We start from the raw sequence: 21,868 nt of genomic DNA on the forward strand, positions 1-21,868 counted from the left end.
ATACACCCACTTTATTAGGTATGCTTGTTTAATTGTTCATTCATGCAAATGTCTAGTTCAAAGTGGGCATTGAAATTGGCAGAATAAAAAGTTGTAAAGTGGTTGTAAAATAGTCAATGTCAGAGCAGAATGGCCAGACTGCTTCAAGCTTTAAGGAAGGTAACAGGAAATCAGAAAACCACTTTTAACAACAAAGGTATGCAGAACAACACCTCTGAAAATAAAATAGTGAACAGCAGCAGATGACACTAGTATCACTCCAGCCAGCAAAGGTCAGGAAACTGTTTGAAATTTGCATTGGCTCATCAAAATTGTACAACTGAAGTTTGGAAAGTATTTCCTGGTCTCATGAGTCTCGATTTCTGCTGGTTTGTAGGGTTGGAACTTGACAAACAAGTATGGATCTATCGTGCCTTCTATCAGTGGTTCGTGTTTGTGGTGGTGTAACAGTGTGGAGGTAAATTTTCTCTGGGCCTTTAGGACCAATTGTGCATCACTGGTGCCATATACCCTACCTGAATATTACCTATCATGTCCATGGTGTACCTGTCCTCTCATGTCACAAAGGACAGAGCAAACTGGTTTCTTAAACATGAACTTGAACAAGTTCACTTTACTCAAATTTCCTCAACAGTCATCACAACTCAATGCATGAGAGCACCTTTGGTAGATCGGGAGCTTCTCATCATGGATGTGTAACCAACAAATCTGATATAATAATATGGACCAAAATCTGAAGGGAATGTTTCCAGCACCTTGCTGAATCTATGCCACCAAGAACTGGGGCAGTTCTCTGTGTGGGGGGTAGGGTATTATATACTCAATAAAGTGGCCATGCTTTAGAAACCGCATGATGACTAATGAAAAGTGTGGGCACGTGGTGTCTCTTAGAAAGTGCTTCATTTTGTGCCAAGAGGAGGGGGAAAAAATATCGACTTCAAGCAGTTTTAAATGCAAGTGTTTCCAAATTTGTGTGTTCAAGACAATTCTTAACAACGGAATTATAATCTTACTGCAAATTTATCACAGTTAATCTTTACTTACTATACTACTTATTTTTTATAATCTGATAACGTAATCCTAATTACATGTAATTAGTTACTGTGATGGATGCATGCAACCACACAACTGAGATACTTAGTTACCTGACCTCCGCTCCAGTCCTTCCTGGTTTGGCTGAAAGAGGAGGCTGAGGGTGGAGCTGGTTTAAATGCAGAAGCCAATAAAGTGGACTGGACCATCTATTGTGATCATGCAGGGGGAATGGGGTTCTTCTTGAATGATGGTTATCTGTTATCTCTTTAGTTTTCACCTTTGGTGTATATAATGGTTTATTCATTTGCTATATAACTGGAGCTGTTTCTCATTTGGGCAGGTCAGTTTGTTGAGTTATGTTTTTGTTAAGTGATTTTTGAGTAGCTGTCTGTTAAGTTAACCTCTTTTATGGGCCCACTTGGTTCTTAAAAACTTTATTTTTTGTTATTTTGAATTTTTGTAATCATCTTGTCCTTTTTGGGGGTATAATAAACCCATTCTTTTGAAGATTACATTTGTGCCTGTGTGTTCCTGGCTGCTTGGATCATGACAATTGGTGGCAGCAGTGGGATACAGCCAGTTAAAAAAAAAAAAAATACACACAAAAAAGGCACTTTTTTTCTCCCCCATTCCTTATCAAACCATGCAGAGAGGAGCAAGGAGTGGGTGGAGAGGCCGAAGAGAGCAGAAGTTCTTTTGATAAGGGAGATTCATGAGGAGGAAGAGGTAGAGGAGCAGTATCTTCCTTCAGGTGTGCTCCAGCATTTGGACCTTAATCACCTTTCAGAAGAAAAACAGCTTCAGGTGAAAGAGTTATGTAGCTCTGGGGTGTTTCAGGAGAATCCTGGGAGGACGGATGTTATTGAACATGACATTATATTAAAGGATGGAGCGTCTGTGAGACGTATGAGTTATAGGATTCCAGAGTGGCTGTTAACATCATTGAGGAAGGAGGTGGATTTAATGTTGTCTCTAGGGATCATTGAACCATCTAAGAGCGAGTGGTGCAACCCAGTGGTTTTGGTCCCAAAGAAGGATAGTAGCCTGCGGTTTTGTATTGATTTCAGGTACTTGAATGCCATCTCAAAGTTCGATTCATACCCTACACCTAGGGTTGATGATCTGATTGAGCGACTTGGGAAAGCCCAGTACCTGACGACTCTAGATCTCTGCAAAGGCTATTGGCAGGTGCCACTTACTCAGCGCTCAAGGGAACTGACTGCCTTCCGGACACCATGGGGGCTATTCCAATTCACAGTCCTGCCTTTTGGTTTGCATGGAGCCCCTGCAACATTTCAGAGGCTGATGGATCGGGTACTGTGTGGTTTGTCAGAGTTCACGGCAGCATATCTGGACGATATTGTGATTTACAGCCAAACCTGGGAGGAGCACCTCAAACATCTAGAAAAGGTACTAGAGCGTCTCAGAGAAGCTGGGCTGACTGCTAATTCGGCAAAATGTGTTTTTGCCAAGGCTGAAACTGAATACCTGGGATTTGTCATAGGTAATGGGGTGATAAAACCACAAGTGAGCAAAATCAGTGCCATTGAATCCTGCAGTTTGCCACAGACAAGGAAACAACTTAGATAATTTCTTGGCATGGCAGGGTTCTACCACCGATTTATCCCTCATTTCTCTGCCAGGGCGTCTCCCCTCACTGATCTAACAGGTTCTAGGTGCCCTAACCAGATTCAGTGGACGGAGGAGGCTGAGGCAGCTTTCTGGGACATCAGGCAACCACTCAGTAAGACTCCAGTCTTGTATAGCCCAGATTTTGAGAGACCTTCTATTCTTCAAACTGATGCTTCTGACAGGGGTCTGGGGGCTGTTCTTCTACAGGGACCACCCAATGAGCGACACCCGGTGGCTTTCATTAGACGTAAAATGTTCCCAAGAGAGATGAGATATTCAACGGTGGAAAAAGGAGCTTTAGCAATCAAGTGGGCACTTGATTCCCTCAAGTATTACCTCCTAGGCTGGGAATTTACACTGGAAACGGACCACAAGGCGCTCCAGTGGTTGGAGAAAATGAAGGATACGAATGGACGAATCACCAGATGGTACCTTGCGATGCAGCCATTCCGTTTTACCATTCAGCATATCGCAGGCAAGAACAACTGCACAGCGGACTATCTCTCTCGCTGTTCCAGCTCACTGCTGAAGGGGGGGAGTGTGTGATGGATGCATGCAACCACACAACTGAGATACTTAGTTACCTGACCTCTGCTCCAGTCCTTCCTGGTTTGGCTGAAAGAGGAGGCTGAGGGTGGAGCTGGTTTAAATGCAGAAGCCAATAAAGTGGACTGGACCATCTATTGTGATCATGCAGGGGGAATGGGGTTCTTCTTGAATGATGGTTATCTGTTATCTCTTTAGTTTTCACCTTTGGTGTATATAATGGTTTATTCATTTGCTATATAACTGGAGCTGTTTCTCATTTGGGCAGGTCAGTTTGTTGAGTTATGTTTTTGTTAAGTGATTTTTGAGTAGCGGTCTGTTAAGTTAACCTCTTTTATGGGCCCACTTGGTTCTTAAAAACTTTATTTTTTGTTATTTTGAAATTTTGTAATCATCTTGTCCTTTTTGGGGGTATAATAAACCCATTTTTTTTGAAGATTACATTTGTGCCTGTGTGTTCCTGGCTGCTTGGATCATGACAGTTACTATCCAACCCTGCTTACTGAAATCATTATGGCAATGGCCTGTGCGCTATTTGGGGAGAGATGATAAAGCAGTAGGAAGTATTTCCAAGCGTGTATTGTTGAGTTAATGGGTGGTCTGTGCTTCATCAGACATATACTTTTTTTTCGGATAGTTTGATTATAGGAAACTTACGAACTTCTACATAATGCTGCAGTAATAACAGTGACTGGGTAATTTGACGCCGCAAACAGTCAAAAACGCCTTTTTAGTGGGCGTGTTTTTATCCAGCTAACGGGACTGGGTGAGCAGCAGCTTTCGGGGACTTCTCCGAGATCTGTGCTCAATCAATACTACCGATCCAATCCAGCGATCGCGATCACATTTTAATTGTAGTCCGTATAAAAATGCAACACTCGCGAACGGCGAATTAGCGGCGGTGCTCGTAAAGCTGACGCGCAGCAGCGGTGCGTTTGTTCAGGCAGTGGCTCGCACGAGTCATGAAACCGCAGATTAAGTGTTAGGCAAGTTCGATCGCCGTTTTAAAGACAGCAAATATCATTCAGCGAACAGCCTTGCGGTATTTTAGTGGTTTTAGAAGATAACCATAATGCAGAGCGACAAGCCGGAGCCGAGCGAATCCAAGGGCGCCGAGTGTCCGAGCACAGGCGACGGCGAGAAGAAAGCCATGAGTAACGTGGAGGCAGAAACTGACAAACCCAAGGGGATAAGTGCAGTGGCGGTACTCTGGACCTTTGGGAAATGCCTGGGTGCCTTGCTGCCCGTCTACCTTGCCGGATACTATCGGGTCAGCACCAGTCTGCTGGTGTTCGGCATGATGATCTACACGGGATGGAAACATGCCCGAGAAGGCAAGGAGACGCGCCTGAAGTCAGCCATACAGCTGCTCGACAACGAGCAAGAGTACACATCCACGAGAGTGTCCAAAATCAAGCGAGACCTTCCTGCATGGGTAAGACACGAATGTACCTGATGGTCTGAGAGCATATTAAACTTTCTGCTGCTGCACTGTCTCCCCCTTAGCCCACTTTGGCCTAGAGTAACCTTACATTACACAAATCAAGCAAAGCCTGGCACTGGACCATGCAATCACAATACCACTACAGAGGCTACTGTAGGGTGTAATGAGTATTTTTGAGTGATTTATCCCCAACCAGTAATTATTATTTGCTGCAATGGAACTATGGCATGCACCACAGCCTAGTATAGCCTTGAAAAACTTTGCTGCACCGTTGCTCTTTAGCTCCTCAAAGGAGTATGCAGTTTTGTAGAACTCTTTGTCCCTCTTCCTTTCATACAAAGACACTTCCTAAATTCATTGCACACGTGTTTAATTTTAAAACGAAACATGTCTAAAAGCACACAAGGGGATTGTTGCTTCAAAAACAGCTCCAAAAACACTCAAACTGTCTAATCAAAACTGAATGGAGAATGTGTGAGGACACTAGACCTGCAGTCTATAGTACATCTTTGTAGTAATTGTAGACAGAACGCAAATTCAGAAACCCACATGTGCCTCTGTCATCTAGGAGTATCTGGCCACACCCAAGTGAGGTTCTGTGGGTTCCTGTTTCAGGAGTGATTAAAATGATTGCGTGCATAACCAGACAGAATGCATCTCCTCACTGAAAGGTTCAAAACAGATTTCTCAACATTGTCATGTGGCAGTGCTTTGTCTGAGAGAAACCTATGAAATATGCATGGGGGGAAACACTTCAAGCACATATATTGCAAAAGTATCTTGACAAATGACTTACAATGCTTAATGTGTAATAGCCACATCATTTTTAAAGTGATCTTTTTATATAACATATCTTCATCCATTTTTTTTGTATAGTTTTTGAAAAGCTTTTTCAGTCTGAACCCTCAGGGAGAGAGCACTGTTGTGATAGCAACAAAGTTACCGGTCATCTGTGAATGAATCATTTCCCTTTCCTCTTGTTTGTTTATCAGTTTCTATATAAAATTTAAGCGTGTCCCTGCCCTCTGTTTCTATCCTTCAGGTAAACTTTCCAGATGTTGAGAAGGTTGAATGGCTGAATAAGGTAAAACATCAACAAGTTCCTCTTTTTCTTCATCATTTTATTGTACAACTGTCCATTTTCCCTCAAGCCCAGCAAACACACGCCGTTCAACAGCCCAGCTGTTGTGTTGATTGACACTTGGTGTGTGCTCGCTGATAAGTACTGTTGCTACCTTAGTGGAAAAAAGGCCACACCCCCACCATTATGGCCACTCTGTCTGTACTGCAGAGGGGAGGCCCGGTGCCAGACAGCCCACTCAACATTTCCATTTCATTGCAGCCTACCAGACTCACAGGAAAGAGGAGGAGCCACATAGCTCTCCAAACTAAAAAGAAACCCTGCAGCCCCACCCCCATCTCCTTCTAGCTCTTCTAGCCTAGAGAAAGGCCTCTAATACAGACATAAAGAAATAAAAAGCATTCAAGATAGCAGGATCACAAGACGTAAGCATTAGAAAGCAGACAAAGCAGAGGTTTGAGACTGCTTACTGGAGGGGAGGTCAGCAGATTGCTTTACTGCTCAGGCTTCATGCGCCATAAGAGCAGGCAGCTGATGACTCATTCTCCACTTATGCCAGACTCTAACCAACTGTGGGGTTTTTGTTTTTTTGACAAAGTCAGAGGCACGCAAGCAAACTGTGCTCTGTTTTTAGATTCTTTCTCATTGACAATAGACTGAAGACTGCACAGGTTTACATAGCGGTATTAATATTGTGCAGAAAGAACCACATCTAGACCACAGATGTCATACAGCATGTTGTGACCCCAAACAAGAACACAAACAGCTGAGGAGGTTTGGTTCACTGCAGCTGTCTCTGTCATTCTTTCTGGTATTTCAAACAGAAGGCGAAAGTTTACTTGAAGCAGTCGTCTCGGTTATGTTTATGAAAGATAAAAACATCGTATTAAAGCATGTGCTTGATATCCTGGCCAGGTCCTGCAGCAGGTGTGGCCCTTTGTCGGCCAGTACCTCGAGAAGCTGCTGGTAGAAACCATCGCTCCTTCTATCCGAGCCTCAAGCAGCCACCTCCAGACCCTCAGCTTTACCAAGGTGGACATGGGAGACAAGGTGATGACACTGAGAGTTTACACAATGCTATGGATTTGCAGCAAAGATCCACACAAGTGATGCATGATGGAGTTATACTGTTCAAACAAATGTCCTTTATGTTTGCTTTAGGCCATGAAGGTTGTAGGGATCAAGGCACACACAGAAAATGACAAGGGACAAGTCTTGCTGGATCTGTATATTAGGTGACTTTTTACTCTTTTGCTTTTTACTCTCTCTTTACTGGAATGTTTCCAGGGTGATCATATTGGTGACATTTTTGTGCTTATATCTTCAGCTACGTTGGCAACGTGGAGATCAATGTTGAAGTGAAACGGTACTTCTGCAAAGCTGGAGTCAAAGGCATACAGGTTTGTCTTCTTATCCAAGCTTAAAACTACTATGTGGTGACATTATTAGACAACCATTTCATGTAAAGCTTTTAAATGCCAATCTAAAGACCCAGAATTCAGTCAAATACAAAGAAAATCTGCTTTTCTTTATTTAGTGATAATTGGCCTTTCTGTTTCTCTTTTGCTTCAGCTACACGGGATGATGCGAGTGATCCTTGAGCCTCTGATTGGAGATGTGCCCATTGTGGGTGCAGTCTCTATGTTTTTCATCCGTCGGCCTGTAGGTCAATTTATATTTACAATTCACCTCCATTAGTCCTTCTCTTGTTGCACCTTCCAACCCCCATTCCTGTCAATAACACGTGTCCTATAGTCTTGTATGCTATTGGTTTGCTATCAGTCCTTATAGATTGCTCTACACGGTTCCTTCTTATCTCTTCCCAGAAACTAGACATCAATTGGACTGGACTGACTAATTTGTTGGACATTCCTGGACTGAAGTGAGTCATGCTGAAAAAATCTTGCTTTACACATTATTAATAACCACAGCCTTTAAAGGGAACCAAGTCTGCTTGTTTCCACTAAATGTTTCCAACTTCATGTACACTATTCAAGAAGCTTTGCATGATCATGATTCACAGTTAAAAATAATCCCTACTCATCCAATGCAGTGATTTTGTAAAGCCCCACAGTTTAGCTTTACCTCTCTTCCCTTCTGCAAATTCAAGGCAAATTTCTGCTAATTTAATGCCCTTCATAAACAGACAAGTGGGCTTGTCTCTGCTTGCAAGAGATGAACATTTTAGTGACGTGAGCCTGATCAAGATCGTTTGGCTCAGAGGAATCACCTGTACATAGGCTGACTTCATTGTTTGAAACTTCTCATATTTAAGATGTGCATGCAACATTAACAGTATATTTATAAGAGAAACTAAAGAAAGTACAATATATTCCCTTCAAAAATGTCGTTTCAATAATTTACTTTTATTGTACAATGAAAATTAAATGATTTTTAGTGCTGCCACTGAAATATTACTCTGTTCTATGTTTTAGTGTCATGTCAGACAGCATGATTATGGATGCTATCGCTTCCTTCTTGGTGCTGCCCAACCGCCTGGTTGTCCCGCTGGTTCCCGGCCTGCCTGTGGCCCAGCTACGCTCTCCTTTGCCCAGGGTAAGGCCTGAATATTCATTTGCACATTCAGACTACAATTGTACTTCAAGCTTTAAAACACTAGTATATGAACCTCTTCTCCTCTCTCAGGGTGTTGTACGCATCCACCTACTGGAGGCACAGAAACTAGTAGCCAAGGACAACTATGTGAAAGGGGTCATGGCAGGCTTGTCTGACCCCTACGCCATATTAAGGGTGGGACCTCAGACCTTCACCTCCAAACACATTGACAACACAGATGCCCCCAAGTGGGGAGAGATGTATGAGGTGAGGAGAAAGGTTTTTTGTTTTCTTTGTAAACCATCAGCACGTAAATTGGAAAATGTTGTCTTTCACACATCATTTCACTTTGTTCTGTATTTGAGTGTTTCTCCTGATATATCAGTCACTGGCATTGTTCATTTTCATTCCATACAAGCCCCTTTGTCAGTCGTCATGTCCTTATTTGTGTTCCGTACATCAGGTTATTGTCCATGAAGTACCTGGTCAAGAGTTGGAGGTTGAGGTATATGACAAAGACCCAGACAAGGATGATTTCTTGGGCAGGTACATATGCATAATTCATGTCCTGGTTGAATCTCATGTTGTCACCTTTCATTTGTCACCTGCATGAACAGTGGGGAAAAGTACTTTGAATGTACAGAGTCTCCTTTCTGTTCTGTTGATCATTGAAATTGCACTACTGTATTTTGTTTTTAATCCTTCTTGTCTTGCACACCTCCTCCCTATAGGACCAAATTGGATTTGGGCATTGTGAAGAAATCCATAGTTGTCGATGATGTAAGTGAGCAGTTTTCGTTTTTTATCTTTGCCACACTGAGGATGATTTTTTAATCATAAGACGGTGAAAGTATGTCTGAATGTGTCTTCCCAGTGGTTCACTCTGAAGGACACAGATTCTGGACGGGTTCACTTCAGGCTAGAGTGGTTGAGTTTGCTGCCAAGCACTGATCAACTAGAGCAGGTCTGAGTGTCTAATTTTCACTGATGATCAGCTTTTTGTGTGTCATCGAGGAGACTTGTGTTTGTTGTCAAACAATTACACTAAAAGAAATGTTGTAAAATCATCATCTAGGTCCTGAAGAGGAACGAGAGCATCACCAACAAGAATGCTGATCTCCCTTCTTCAGCCATCTTGGTTATCTATTTGGATAAGGCTGAGGCGCTTCCTGTGAGTCAAATAAGTGTGCTTTCTGTGCCCACATTCGTGCACAGCTCAGAGCTGCTTCCTGTGTGTGGTTAAACTAACTGAGCTGAAACTGCTATTTGTTTCACATTCCACAAGTTTGTTGCCTTGGCCTCAAACCCAGTTTAATCTGTTCCACTGTTGATGAATATGGGTAACTCTATCCAAAACTGTTACACACTTTTCAGACTCTTCTAATTTTGTCATATATTTAAGAAGAAAAACAAAAGTTAAAGAAACTTTGGAAGAAAACCCCCGGCTTATTGTTTTTTCTCTTTGCAAACTTAGACTTCCTGATTGTGCCATGCAGCACGGTGCTTCATTTCAGTTATTTGTGCTGTTGCTATGGTAGCCATGCACATACTTTCATTGTGACCGACCTCATGTTCTTATAATAGTAGATAAATCTATTTGTTGTGCTGCTCTTGGTTACAGAATGTCAGTGTCTTACTCTGTATTCATATCTGTCTGCAACTGTGTACGTTTTAGATGAAGAAGGGAAATAAAGAGCCCAATCCCATGGTGCAGTTATCTGTGAAGGACGTCACTAGAGAGAGCAAGGTACATCTCCTGGGAAAGCCATTTAAAATTCTCTTGATATGTTTTGTTTATTTTTTTGTCATATGCACATTTTTCCGTCTTCTCTTTAGACTTGTTACACAACCATTAATCCAGAGTTTGAAGAAGCTTTTACCTTCTTCATCCACGATCCTCGCAACCAGGACATAGACATTCAGGTAGTAGATGATGAGATTATGTACCATTTACTATGCAATAAAACTCATCTTTGATAATCTGACGGGTGATGGTGTTGAACTGTCTTTTCTTCATTAGGTGAAGGATGCTGACCGTGTGCAGACGCTGGGAAACCTGACCATCCCGTTGTCCCGTCTCTTATCAAATTCCAATCTTTCTCTGGACCAATGGTTCCAGTTGGAAAACTCTGGATCAGCCAGTCGCATCTACCTCAATGCGATTCTCAGGGTAAATGGGACTAAGACCTATGATCCTGCACTGTTATAATGTCTAATAAACACACTAACAAAAAAGTGGAGTGTAGGAAGTGATTAATTCCAAATTCAATTAAGAATTTTTGTCTTTCTGCTTCTCCTTTTTCCCATTTCACCAAAGGTCCTGTGGTTAGACGAAGAGCGCATTCCATCTGATGTGTCCTCCAGCTTATCCCAACAGCTCCCCCAGCAGACCTCTGCCCATCCTAGCTTCGCTACAGAGGTAATACAGGACAGTTCAGTTATTTTTTTCTTTTTACTTGATAGCCCTTAGGATCTTGCTAGTATTTTTTTTTATTTTTAAAAAATTTAAAATGCACATTTTTATTTCAGGGACTGCTGAGAATTCACCTGTTGGCAGGTCAGAATCTTGTTCCGAAAGATAACCTGATGGGAGGCATGGTGAAAGGCAAGAGTGACCCCTATGTCAAGCTCAGCATTGGGGGTGAAACATTCACAAGCGAAGTTATCAAAGGCAATCTTAACCCCACCTGGAACGAGATGTATGAGGTAAGAAATTGCTGTAAAATTTTAAAGAATAATCTGCGCTTTTGTGTGTAATTAAGTAAGGAATTTTATTTCAAGACAAGTGGTTCACATCAAATAAAAACAGAGAACCAGAGAACCATTTTAAAATAAAATCTAAATCCAAGTTTAAAAAGACAAGTCTTCAGCTGCTTTTTGGCTGAGTAGTTCATTTAGTTGCAGTGTAATTAGTTAAAAAGGGTCCTTTGAGATGTGTACTTGGTTTGCCCCTCAGGTTATTTTAACCCAGCTTCCAGGCCAGGACCTGCATTTGGAGGTCTTTGATAAAGACATCAACATGAAGGATGACTTCATGGGCAGGTAACTATATCTAAATCAAGCATCACAATGCTTATTACCATCTACATGATCTATACTCATCTTGTATGTGTTGACATGCAGGCTGAAGATCAGTCTAAAGGATCTCATTGATGCTCAGTACACTGATCAGGTGGGCATGTGCTACAGTGTTAGCCTGTAGGAATGTGATTAGCCACCTACATAGAGTTTTAGTATTTCAGGTACAGACACATATGAAATTTTAGAAAAATGCAAATGATAGATCTGCTTGAACTTTTTCTCTAAAATTACTTAATTAAAGATAGTTCAGACATTAAAATGATTTCTCTTTATTTTTCAGTGGTACACGCTCAGTGATGTGAAGTCTGGTCGTGTACACCTGATATTGGAATGGGTTTCAACAGCCTCAGAGTCAGACAGATTGGACCAGGTCAGTAATATCGAAACAAGCCACGGATTAATGAACACCTTGTGCTGAGCTTGATTTATATTCTGTGGTTGCTTCCTGCATCTTTAGGTTCTTCAGTTCTATTCCCAACAGTCCTACAAGAACAAGGCAGTTCCCTCGGCAGGCCTGCTGTTTGTGTTTGTCGAGCAGGCAGATGGATTGTCAGTAAGTCTTTTAATACTGCTTTGTAGGACAGACTGTAGAACTAGGAGCTGACCTTTGGACTCCAAATAAATATTACTGACTGTTGTCTCTTCCTGCAGGTGAAGAAGAGTGGAAAAGATCCAAAAGTAGGAGCAGAGTTAACTCTTGGAGCAAAGTCTCGAAAAACTACAGTAAGACTTCAAGCCCTCATCCTGATACTTCTGCTTCTCTTTCAGTACTAAGATTGGCAAAGAACTCTATGGATTGACTCTTTTGTCTCGTCTTAAGGTGTGTGATCGTACAACATCACCTCAGTGGAATGAAGCATTCTGCTTCCTGGTTCGTGACCCCAGAGAGGCTATTCTTCTTGTTAAGGTAAGATGACTTCGGTGTATTATAAAACTTATCCTCATGTAAACAGATCTCTCATATAGAAGTTGTTAATACCAAATATTGTGTTTTTCCAGCTCTCCCATAGCTGGACCTTACCCATGGGCTCTGTGGTTATTCCTATTCGAGAGCTGCTCTCTGAACCAGAGCTGGTCCTGGACCAGTGGTTCCATCTGGATGGAGCCTCACCTGAGAGCCAGATTCTTTTGAGAACTGAACTCAAGGTATGTCAGTCTTTGTCTCTCTCAGTTTTTCAGTTCAACTTTTTTTTGTTTGTTTGTTTTTTGTTTTTTTGTTATCTTCTAAATCAAGCATAGTTGTAGTTTAAGTGAGTCAGAGCATCAAGCTCAGCTTCAGTCCCAACATATCAGTTGATCTCAGTGCCAGTCCACAGTTTCTGAGGGCTCATATAGGGCACACTATATGAGCCGCTTTAGTTGCTGAACCCCTGCAAGCTGCTTTGCAACCCTCCTTTACTCCAGCTCCTAGTATCCTGCTTTGTGTGACATATCGGTGTCATAGCTGTTGTCACTGTTGCCTGCTCTGTATTCTTGTTATTATTCTTGCTGTTGCGCCCTCTGCCCATGGCTTTCCATGTTAGCATAGTGCAGCCAAAGGAGGTGGCAGAACAAAGCTATGCTTAATTTAAATCACTGCAGATACAAATATCAATCTTCAGTTTTAACTATGTTGGTTTAGACCGAAATATTTAACATATTTCATATGAATAAGTGAATATCATTAACTTTTGTTTTTGCGATAAGCCCCTTTCTCTGACTTCTCTCTTTTATTTCCTTTTTTGCTCATTTTTTTTGTTCTTTTTCTAATTTGTTTTTGCAATGGGTGTAATGACTGTGTAATAAATAACATAGTTAATTTAGAACAATGTCCATTTAACTACAGATGCTGATTCCAAGCAAATGTCCTGTTACCGCTGATAAAACTAAGGTGACTGCGGTGTCAGATCCTTCTGCTGCTAAGCAGAAACAGGAGACAGAAAAAACGCTCAAGTAAGATTATTTATTCAGTAAAGTCTATTTCTGTTTAAGAGGGAATTCTGGCTCTTAAACTTGACTGATTTCTAATCGCTGTGTTTTTAGGTCGAGCTCAATAGACACTCCTCCCGTGGAGACTATTGTCTCTTCGGTGACTTCGCATGAAGATGCCGATGCCAAAAAAAAGGCAGCTGATTCGATTCCAGATGAGACGGAAGAAGAATCACCAAGTCCTGCCATAACACAGCCCCCTCATACTTCCCCAGACATCAGCTTTGCCAGTCAGGTAACATCACAACACACTGATCTACAGAAGCAGATACGAGAAGCAGGGCACGACAAAATCCTGTTTGTTAAAAAGCCGCATGGATGAAAATATCCCTCCCTTTAGGGTCTGCTGAGGATCATCCTGCTGGAGGCCCAGAGTCTTGTTGCCAAAGATAAAGTGATGGGTATGGCAAAAGGCAAGAGTGACCCTTACGCTAAGATCAGTGTCGGTGAAGAAAGTTTTAAGAGCAACGTGATCAAAGAAAACCTCAACCCAGTCTGGAATGAGATGTATGAGGTGTGTATGAGGGGCTGCATAAAATCAGAAGGCCTGTTACCACCTAACATCTGTGACTTTGACTAAACTTGTTTGTGTTCTCTAAGGTGGTTTTGAGGCCTCAGTCAGGACAGGAAATGCAAGTGGAGCTGTATGATAAAGACATGGACAAAGATGACTTCCTGGGCAGGTAGGGGCTAATGTGGAGGTCTACACTTGTTCAGAACTGAGTCAGAGGAGTCAGATCACACAAAGATAACTACCTGAGCATAGCAGTTGGTAAACAAATGTGTATACTGGCAAAAAAAAACAGTGTCAGTCGACCATGAGATGATGTTTATCACAGTACACTAGTAAAAAAAAAAAAACACTATTTCTAAATTCAGAATCGCTGAAACAGGAATTGTGCATAATGTGCATAATCTTCTTTGTTGACTAGATTCAAAATCAGCGTGGCAGACATAATCAGCTCCCAGTACTTAGACCAGGTGGGTATTGTAGATATTTTCTTACTAAATGTGTGTACGCATTTTGTGCATTTATAAACTGTAATCCAATGTTTGAGCACCTCTGTTTCAGTGGTACACCTTGAATGATGTAAAGTCTGGGCGTGTCCGTCTGATCCTGGAGTGGGTTTCAACAGTGTCCCATAATAACACTCTAGACCAAGTCAGTGCATGTTTCTGTACACAAACAAAATGCTCCTTCTCTGATTCGCTGTGCACATCGGTGCTGAGTCACTAATGTATTTTTTATTTGATTCTCTGCTGCAGGTAATGCATTTGCTGTCTCTGCAGTCTTACCAGAACAAGGCCGCTCCCTGTGCAGCACTCCTCTTTGTTTATGTGGACAGAGCGCACTCGTTGCCTGTGAGTCCCTTGTAATTTTGCACAGTGAAAATCATTATGATAGACAGTTTGATTATGAGTTCGTTTACGCACATAAAGTGAAAAATTGCCACTTTTAACACTTTATATTTTATAAGATAGTATTGGATGTCATAATTACGGAGAATAATGTCTGCTGGGATAAACTCTGATCACACTTGAATTGGAGAAGTTAAGAAAATAGATGAAAGGAATTCAAACTATTCATGTAATCTAATCTTTTTTTATTTCTGTGTACAGTTCAAAAAAAGTGGAAAGGAGCCCAAGGCTGGAGCTGAGCTGGTGTTTGGTAACACAGTCTACAAAACTAAGGTATGAAATTAATAATATATGGGACATAATATACTATAACTTCACACCTGATTTTTTTTTTTTTTTTTTTTAAAAAAGAGAAATAATTTATTACTATTCTTTATGCATTTTCTGCCTGAAGGTGTGCGATCGCACGAGTGCTCCTCAGTGGAACGAAGGATTCTACTTCAAGGTACACAATCCCAAAGAGGAGATGCTCATCATAAAGGTAAATGTACTGAATTTGTTACAGTACAATAGCCTTTAAAGTCTGCTGCTGCCCTCTTCATTTCAAGTGCTGACTGATATCACAAATGTGTCCTTTCGCTGTGTAGCTCTCCAGTGCGTGGGACCAGCCAATGGGATCTCTGGTAGTTCCTGTGAGACAGCTTCTCTCTGAACCACAGCTGGTCCTGGACCAGTGGATGCCTCTTGATGGAGCATTACCTGAAAGCGAGATCCTCCTGAGGGCTGAGCTCAAGGTATGAAGATATGTACACTCTACATTAGTGTTACTGTGACTGACATCAAGGAACCCCAACTGAAAATGTGTCATTAACAGATTCTTAACTCGAGGATGGATGAAGTTCCACGGCCGACTGTGACCACTGTAAAGAAAGAGGACACCAGCACCCACACAGAAAAGGCATCCGCAGCAGCTGGCAAGGAGGAAAAAAGTTCAGAGATGCCAACGCACAAGTGAGTCATTTGCGTGTGAAATCTATAATCTCACGTTGAAGCTAATGCTGCTGTACCCGAGACTGTAGTCTTATTCAAAAACAGTTAAAACCAAAGTTAGAAGTGCTGCTAAGGAAAATAAGCAGTTCATACACCTTTAATTTAAACATAAATAAGCTTAATAAATAGAAGATATTAAGTGTGCTCCCTGTTGGTGAGTGAAGGTATAGGAAACGTGCTCCTTGATGTCATATACCACTTAAATATAAAGACATAGTTGCACTAGGACTGCACAGGACGCATCATTCAGATGGTATTATGTCTGACAAGCTTTATTCCAGACTTTCATGTTTTTAGAATAATGTTGCTCTTAGGTCTGTTGCAGTATCAAACCAGCCTAAAGAACCTGAAGCAAATCCTGCAACTGCTACAGAGATGGCTCCTCATGTTGAACCAGCACATGACCCATCCCCTGCTGCCGCAGTGAGTCACATCACACAAAAGTCAGTTGTTACTCTGCCCCAGATGTCTGTTTTCGTCTTCATAACATTAATGTAATTTTGCTCAGCTGGTGGACAAGCCAGCAGATGCAGAAGAGCACCGCACACAGCCCCACAAAGCAGACAGAGGAGACTTTGAACCACAGAAAAAGCAAACAGAAGGGTGAGCTCCACGTGACAGCAAACACAACTATATTGTTCCTTCAGTTTTTCATATTTTTGTCATGTTTGCCTCAAACAAACAATTTGAAAAAAAAAACATAATGAGAAAAAAAAATCTTCTCCATTTTCTGTGTGTTTGGATATGAATGAATTTCCAGTTTGGGCAATCTTGCTCACGCCACAGTGGCAGGTCTTCCCACTGACACTAAAAAGCCAGAAGTGGTTCCTGAAATCCCCAAACCTGCTCAGGTTCTTCCACCACACACAACCCCGAGCCAGGGCTTTGCTCAAGAGGTGGGTGTAGTTCTGTCTTTGTTATCAGCATGGAAAGGAAAGCAGTATCATGTAATTTGCTTTTGAGTTCATATATACATATTCAGATCATTCTGGAGGTCTAATTCTAATGTTTTGAAATGTAGGGCTCCATTAAGCCTGTGTTTTTTCATTAACTCACATTAGACAATATCCTCCCAGCGATTCCATTTGTCCTCAGATATTCGGTGGGGATAATTAGATAAATGGATGCTGCTGGGATTCAACTTATCATTTGGGTTTCTAAACAGCCCCTCGTGTCTCTTTCTGCACAGCAGGATTTTCCTTCTTCCTCCTGTTATTTTACTCTAAGCTCTACTAGAATGGCCCCCTCTGTTGTGTCATACCAGCTTCAAGGAAGAAGAAGGACATCTAGAGGCTTAAAACAAAATGAGCATGTTGCAAACGCAACTTATAATGTAGGATACTCTTAATGATGGATCCTTTGCTAATTTGAACAAGAAAAACAGGTTTTCATTAAGTAGTTAACCATCAATCAGAGATTTGTTTATCTCTAAAGATTTATCTATGAAAGTGACAAAAGAATGTTAGATTAACAGCTAGTAAGCAAGAAATTCCTGTTTTCCAGTCTTCCGTGGGAAGGACAGAAATGATCTGGATCACACTGAAATGTATACACTGACTTAATAAATCCAACGAACGTATGCTCTGTTCTGTGGTACTTTCTGTATAACACTTGCAGTCTTCATGCTGTAGGGGCTCCTGAGGATTCACCTGCTGGAGGCCCAGAATCTGGTTGCAAAGGATAACCTGATGGGGGGGATGGTGAAGGGCAAGAGCGATCCCTATGTCAAGATCAACGTAGGCGAGGTTGCATTCAAGAGCCATGTTATCAAGGAGAATCTAAACCCAACATGGAACGAAATGTATGAGGTAAGCTGTTTAAGGTTGTTGTTTATTATCTGAGCTTTGATTTGTCTGAAGTAGTTTTTTTGACAAATGTTTGCTTCTCTTACTTTTAAACAGGTCGTTGTGAAAGGGCACAGCATCCAGGAGATCAAGTTTGAAGCATTTGATAAGGATATAGATTCTGATGACTTTCTAGGAAGGTGTGTTTCCTACTCTAAAGAATCAGTGCTGTGTTTCACTGGTCTAGCTTGATTGCAGCTTCCACTTCGAGCCATGGAAAATGAAAGATAAAACATTTTTGTTTTATTTAAAACAAATTTCCACCTGTATAAAATTAATTGAGAATACCATTTACATTATTGTTATTAATCCAGTATTGACTGCTTTTTTTCACAAAGCCTTTCTCTTAAAACTCCTGACATCTGGAAATCAGCCTGAAGTAAACATGGTCATATTATGTGAACTTAAACTCGTGTTGTTGTTAATCATTTGCCTGTATTCGTGTTCACAGATTCAGTATTAAGCTAAATGAGGTCATAAGATCACAGTACACAGATCAGGTTAGTCATGCAAACCTTGAGCCACACCCTGTGTGTTTTTAACTCAGTGTTGCCTGTTTTCCTCGTACAAAGAGTTTGTCATGCTTCTCTAACAAACATTGTCTCTCTTGCAGTGGTACACTCTGAAGGATGTGAAATCTGGACAGGTTCACTTGATACTGGAGTGGGTTCCTGCAGTGTCAAACGCAGCCAGACTGGAGCAGGTGGGCCCTGCACCGTGTTAATAAACTCACTCAGTTCAGCCTCGCTCTGTTCATTTAAACATGGAGTAATATGCCTCCGGCCTCCTAGAATGCTGTTGAGCAACATAGCACCACACAAGGTATATTCACTTTGCAAAATAATCACCTGACCTAACTGGCTGTGCTCCATGCCACAGGTGCTGCAGCTTCAGTCTCTCCAGGCTTTTAAGAACAAAGCTGTCCCTGCTGCAGCTCTGCTCTTTGTCCATATAGACAGAGCACATTCATTATCTGTAAGTCGCCCGCAGTTCATTGATACACTGTGCACAAGTTGACAGAAACAATCCCACGTGCTGTGTAACTTGAATGCCTCTCTTTTGCTTCATAGTTGAAGAAGAGTGGAAAAGAACCAAAAGCCGGAGCTGAGCTTGTTCTGGGTGAAACAGCCTACAAAACCAAAGTGAGGCTCTTTCTCTCATGCTGCTCTGCAACTCAGTGTGATAATTGCTTTTTTTTACTGCTATATTAATTGTATCATTTCATCACACTTTATCAGCTCTGTGACCGCAGTACCAGTCCTCAGTGGAATGAGTCTTTCTACTTTGTGGTCCATGATCCTAAGCATGATATGCTTGTGGTGAAAGTAAGATATTTATCTACATCTGTTTTTAACTTTTGCCATACTTCTTGCATTCATTTCTGTGTACAGATTTAATTTGCTTACATGTAAGAGTACTAATATTGGGGTGATTTTCATTCTCACGCTCTTTTGCATCGCAGTTGTCGAGTGGCTGGGACCAGCCAATGGGATCTCTGGTGATTCCTGTCAAGAATCTGCTTGCAGAGCCACAGCTGGTTCAGGATCAGTGGTTCCATCTGGATGGAGCATCACCTGAAAGTCAAATCCTGCTTAGGGCTGAACTCAAGGTGATAACATCTGACAGATAAAAGCAAATGAGTTGACTCGTTACTGCGCACTCTTACTGTTATCCTGGATGTGTTTTATAGATACTGGCATCCAAAATGACGGATTTGATTGGTGCAGGGACTTTGCCCTGTGCTGCTTCTGGGTGCAGTTCTGGAAACGGGCAGGTGAAGCTGTCTCTTTCATACGCCTCGCAAGAGAGAAAGCTCATTGTCATCGTTCACGCCTGCAGGTGTGTGAAACAAAACATTTAAATTATTAATGATAACTCAAAGAATATTTCATGCTATGTTGACTGCTCCATATATTGAAGAAGAAACTGTATTGCTCTAACATACTAAATGAAAAATAATGTCTCCATCATATGATATGACAACCTTTTCGCACGAACTGTGAGACCGTTAATTTTATAGGCTAATGCTTTATGTTCATTTAACAGATGCTAGATTTTAATAGAGTTATCCAGGGTATGAGTGATCTAATGGTAGCAGATTTTCTGTTAGGTAGAAAATATATTCATAGACATTGTGGGCTTTACCAATAGACGCACAATGAAGCATCTTTAGGAAATGCACCCCCTGTCCAGTGGACACTTGGAGTGAGAGCTGCAACTTATACTTATATCTGAGTTTCTCATGTTTGCTTGTTGTACTTTTGCTTTTGAAGTTGACTGTTCATGAACTCAAAATAACTCCCGGGAAACATCAAAGTGCTCCCACCCCTGCTGGCATGTCTTAAAACATTTTTACAGTTAACTTTTGTTCATCTTTGCTATATTTCATTTTTATATTGTTTATTTTTTTATCCACACAGAGGTCTGTTGTCGCAACATAAGGATGGTGTGGACAGCTATGTCTCCCTCATGCTGCTGCCAGATAAAAGCAAGGCCACTAAGAAAAAAACAGGAGTGAAGAAGAGAGACCTCAACCCAGAATTTAATGAAAGGTTGCACTACCTTTTTTCTCCTTTGTAGGTTTTGTTATCCCTAAAGATCTGACCTAGTGTTTTAATAATCTTTTTGTACTTAAAGGTTTGAGTATGATCTGCCTAAGGACGAGATAAGATTCAGACGCCTCAGTGTATCAGTGAAAAATAACTCCTCTTCATTCAGAAGCCGAGACGTCATTGGACAGGTCAGACTGAAATCATATTTGTAGCTCTTCTTGCATCTGTTACATGGCTTTAAATATACTGCCAAACAGCACACTGAGATTCGGTTGGGTAAAATGTACTCCAATCTCCTCACTGTGCCTTAGCTGGTAGCGTAAATTGCATTGATTCCATAAATGTGTTTTATCTTTTCACTCTGAAATGCTGTGAATACAGGCAGAAACTGTGTTCATGCAGATGCTGACATGACATTCCCATTCTTTAGGTGCAGCTCGAGTTGGCTGAGGTGAACCTCGTGTCTGGTGTCACAGAATGGTGAGCAGAAGAGATCTGGTTTCATCCAGACTGTATTTACATTTATTCAAATGCTCAAGCTTGATGGTCATTATTTCTGACCATTTTTATTGACCATCAGGAACTCTTACTATCATTCAATGACTGTTCCACCTCATCTTCCAGGTTCACTCTCAAGGATGAAGCTGAATAGAAATCGCTGCTTGCTGATGCCGTAGTACAGCGATGAAAACGTCATCATTCAAATCCTGCTGCTGCTAATCACACCGATGCCTTCTCCTCTGTACTTCTGCACACAGTGCCAGCATGGCAGCCTTACCTGTATCCACCCAGCTCACTGTGTTATAGCATCTAGTATAGAAGTGCACAGCTCTCGTATTCACATACAACCACATACATACAAGTCACCAAAGATAAGTAGAAAGAAGCAGCTAAGTTAAAAAAAAAAGGTGTAAGTAAGTTATGATTGAAAATTATATGAAGAAATTGAATTTAAAGACTGAACAGAGAAAGTGATGGATGAAGTGGCCTGAAGGTGTCATGTTACATTTTATTGCTTTGTTTGCTCCTTGTTGCTGTGAGAGTGTTTTAAATCTTGTTTGAAGTGCAGCAACATTATAGCTTTTAGTTGATTTTCATGTATCACTCATGAATTTTAATGCCATTTCAGTATTTTAATCTTGTTTTGTTTACCAGCTTAAGGTGGATTTTTTTTATATTTCACATTGCCACGCAGCTTTTGAGAGTGCCTTTGGAAATAGTTTTTGTATGGTTATTTTTTTACAGCTAAGGATGTGTTACACATATTTCCACAGTTATGGTTTAATTTGTGTATATTTGCAAAGGTCATTGATCAGGTGGGAAAATGTTATTGAAAAGATGGCAACAAAAATAAACAGATTTTGCACAGCTCACATTTCTGCAGAACAAAAGACTGTTTCTGTATAAATTTGTTACCTTTTGTATTTTGCTCTTTTAATTTTTTAATTGCTTTCTTATTGCTTGTTTGAGGCAGCTATTCTACTCATACAGTAGGTTTACTGCAGGTGTACTGTACATGAAAAGCTCTGACTCTTCTAACTGAATCTAAAAAAACTATTTTTTTTTTTTGCTTATTTTATTTCAGAATATAAAGAATGAAAGGATGTGTGTAAAGGTAGAAACAACCACATTCTCAGTTCATATAAAAAGTTGTGACAGTGTCAAAATCATCTACAGCAAATAGAAACAAATAGAATCATGAATTTTATTAATTCTATTT

The 21,868-nt window shown here is 41.0% G+C and overlaps 1 protein-coding gene across 1 annotated transcript; it reads left to right on the forward strand.

Annotated features, from left to right (window-relative positions):
• Nucleotides 1-3,983: 3,983 nt before the first annotated feature.
• esyt1b (extended synaptotagmin-like protein 1b) lies at nucleotides 3,984-21,523 on the forward strand. Its single transcript, XM_040028846.1, has 52 exons — nucleotides 3,984-4,648; nucleotides 5,700-5,741; nucleotides 6,654-6,788; nucleotides 6,900-6,973; nucleotides 7,066-7,138; nucleotides 7,311-7,400; nucleotides 7,565-7,620; nucleotides 8,174-8,294; nucleotides 8,385-8,561; nucleotides 8,758-8,840; nucleotides 9,026-9,074; nucleotides 9,169-9,258; nucleotides 9,370-9,465; nucleotides 9,970-10,041; nucleotides 10,131-10,217; nucleotides 10,315-10,464; nucleotides 10,612-10,713; nucleotides 10,824-11,000; nucleotides 11,251-11,336; nucleotides 11,418-11,466; nucleotides 11,656-11,745; nucleotides 11,833-11,928; nucleotides 12,027-12,098; nucleotides 12,196-12,282; nucleotides 12,375-12,521; nucleotides 13,201-13,307; nucleotides 13,398-13,578; nucleotides 13,684-13,857; nucleotides 13,944-14,026; nucleotides 14,276-14,324; nucleotides 14,416-14,505; nucleotides 14,610-14,705; nucleotides 14,964-15,035; nucleotides 15,157-15,243; nucleotides 15,350-15,496; nucleotides 15,577-15,713; nucleotides 16,067-16,175; nucleotides 16,261-16,355; nucleotides 16,513-16,648; nucleotides 17,384-17,560; nucleotides 17,654-17,736; nucleotides 18,048-18,096; nucleotides 18,210-18,299; nucleotides 18,476-18,571; nucleotides 18,667-18,738; nucleotides 18,835-18,921; nucleotides 19,059-19,205; nucleotides 19,287-19,435; nucleotides 20,017-20,148; nucleotides 20,234-20,336; nucleotides 20,579-20,628; nucleotides 20,773-21,523. The coding sequence occupies exons 1-52, from the start codon at nucleotides 4,286-4,288 to the stop codon at nucleotides 20,798-20,800; spliced, it is 5,490 nt and encodes a 1,829-aa protein (XP_039884780.1). The 5' UTR covers nucleotides 3,984-4,285; the 3' UTR covers nucleotides 20,801-21,523.
• The last annotated feature ends 345 nt before the right edge of the window (nucleotides 21,524-21,868 follow it).

Source organism: Simochromis diagramma, unplaced genomic scaffold (genome assembly GCF_900408965.1).
Source record: "Simochromis diagramma unplaced genomic scaffold, fSimDia1.1 OVJJ01000483.1, whole genome shotgun sequence".
Lineage (NCBI taxonomy): Eukaryota > Metazoa > Chordata > Actinopteri > Cichliformes > Cichlidae > Simochromis > Simochromis diagramma.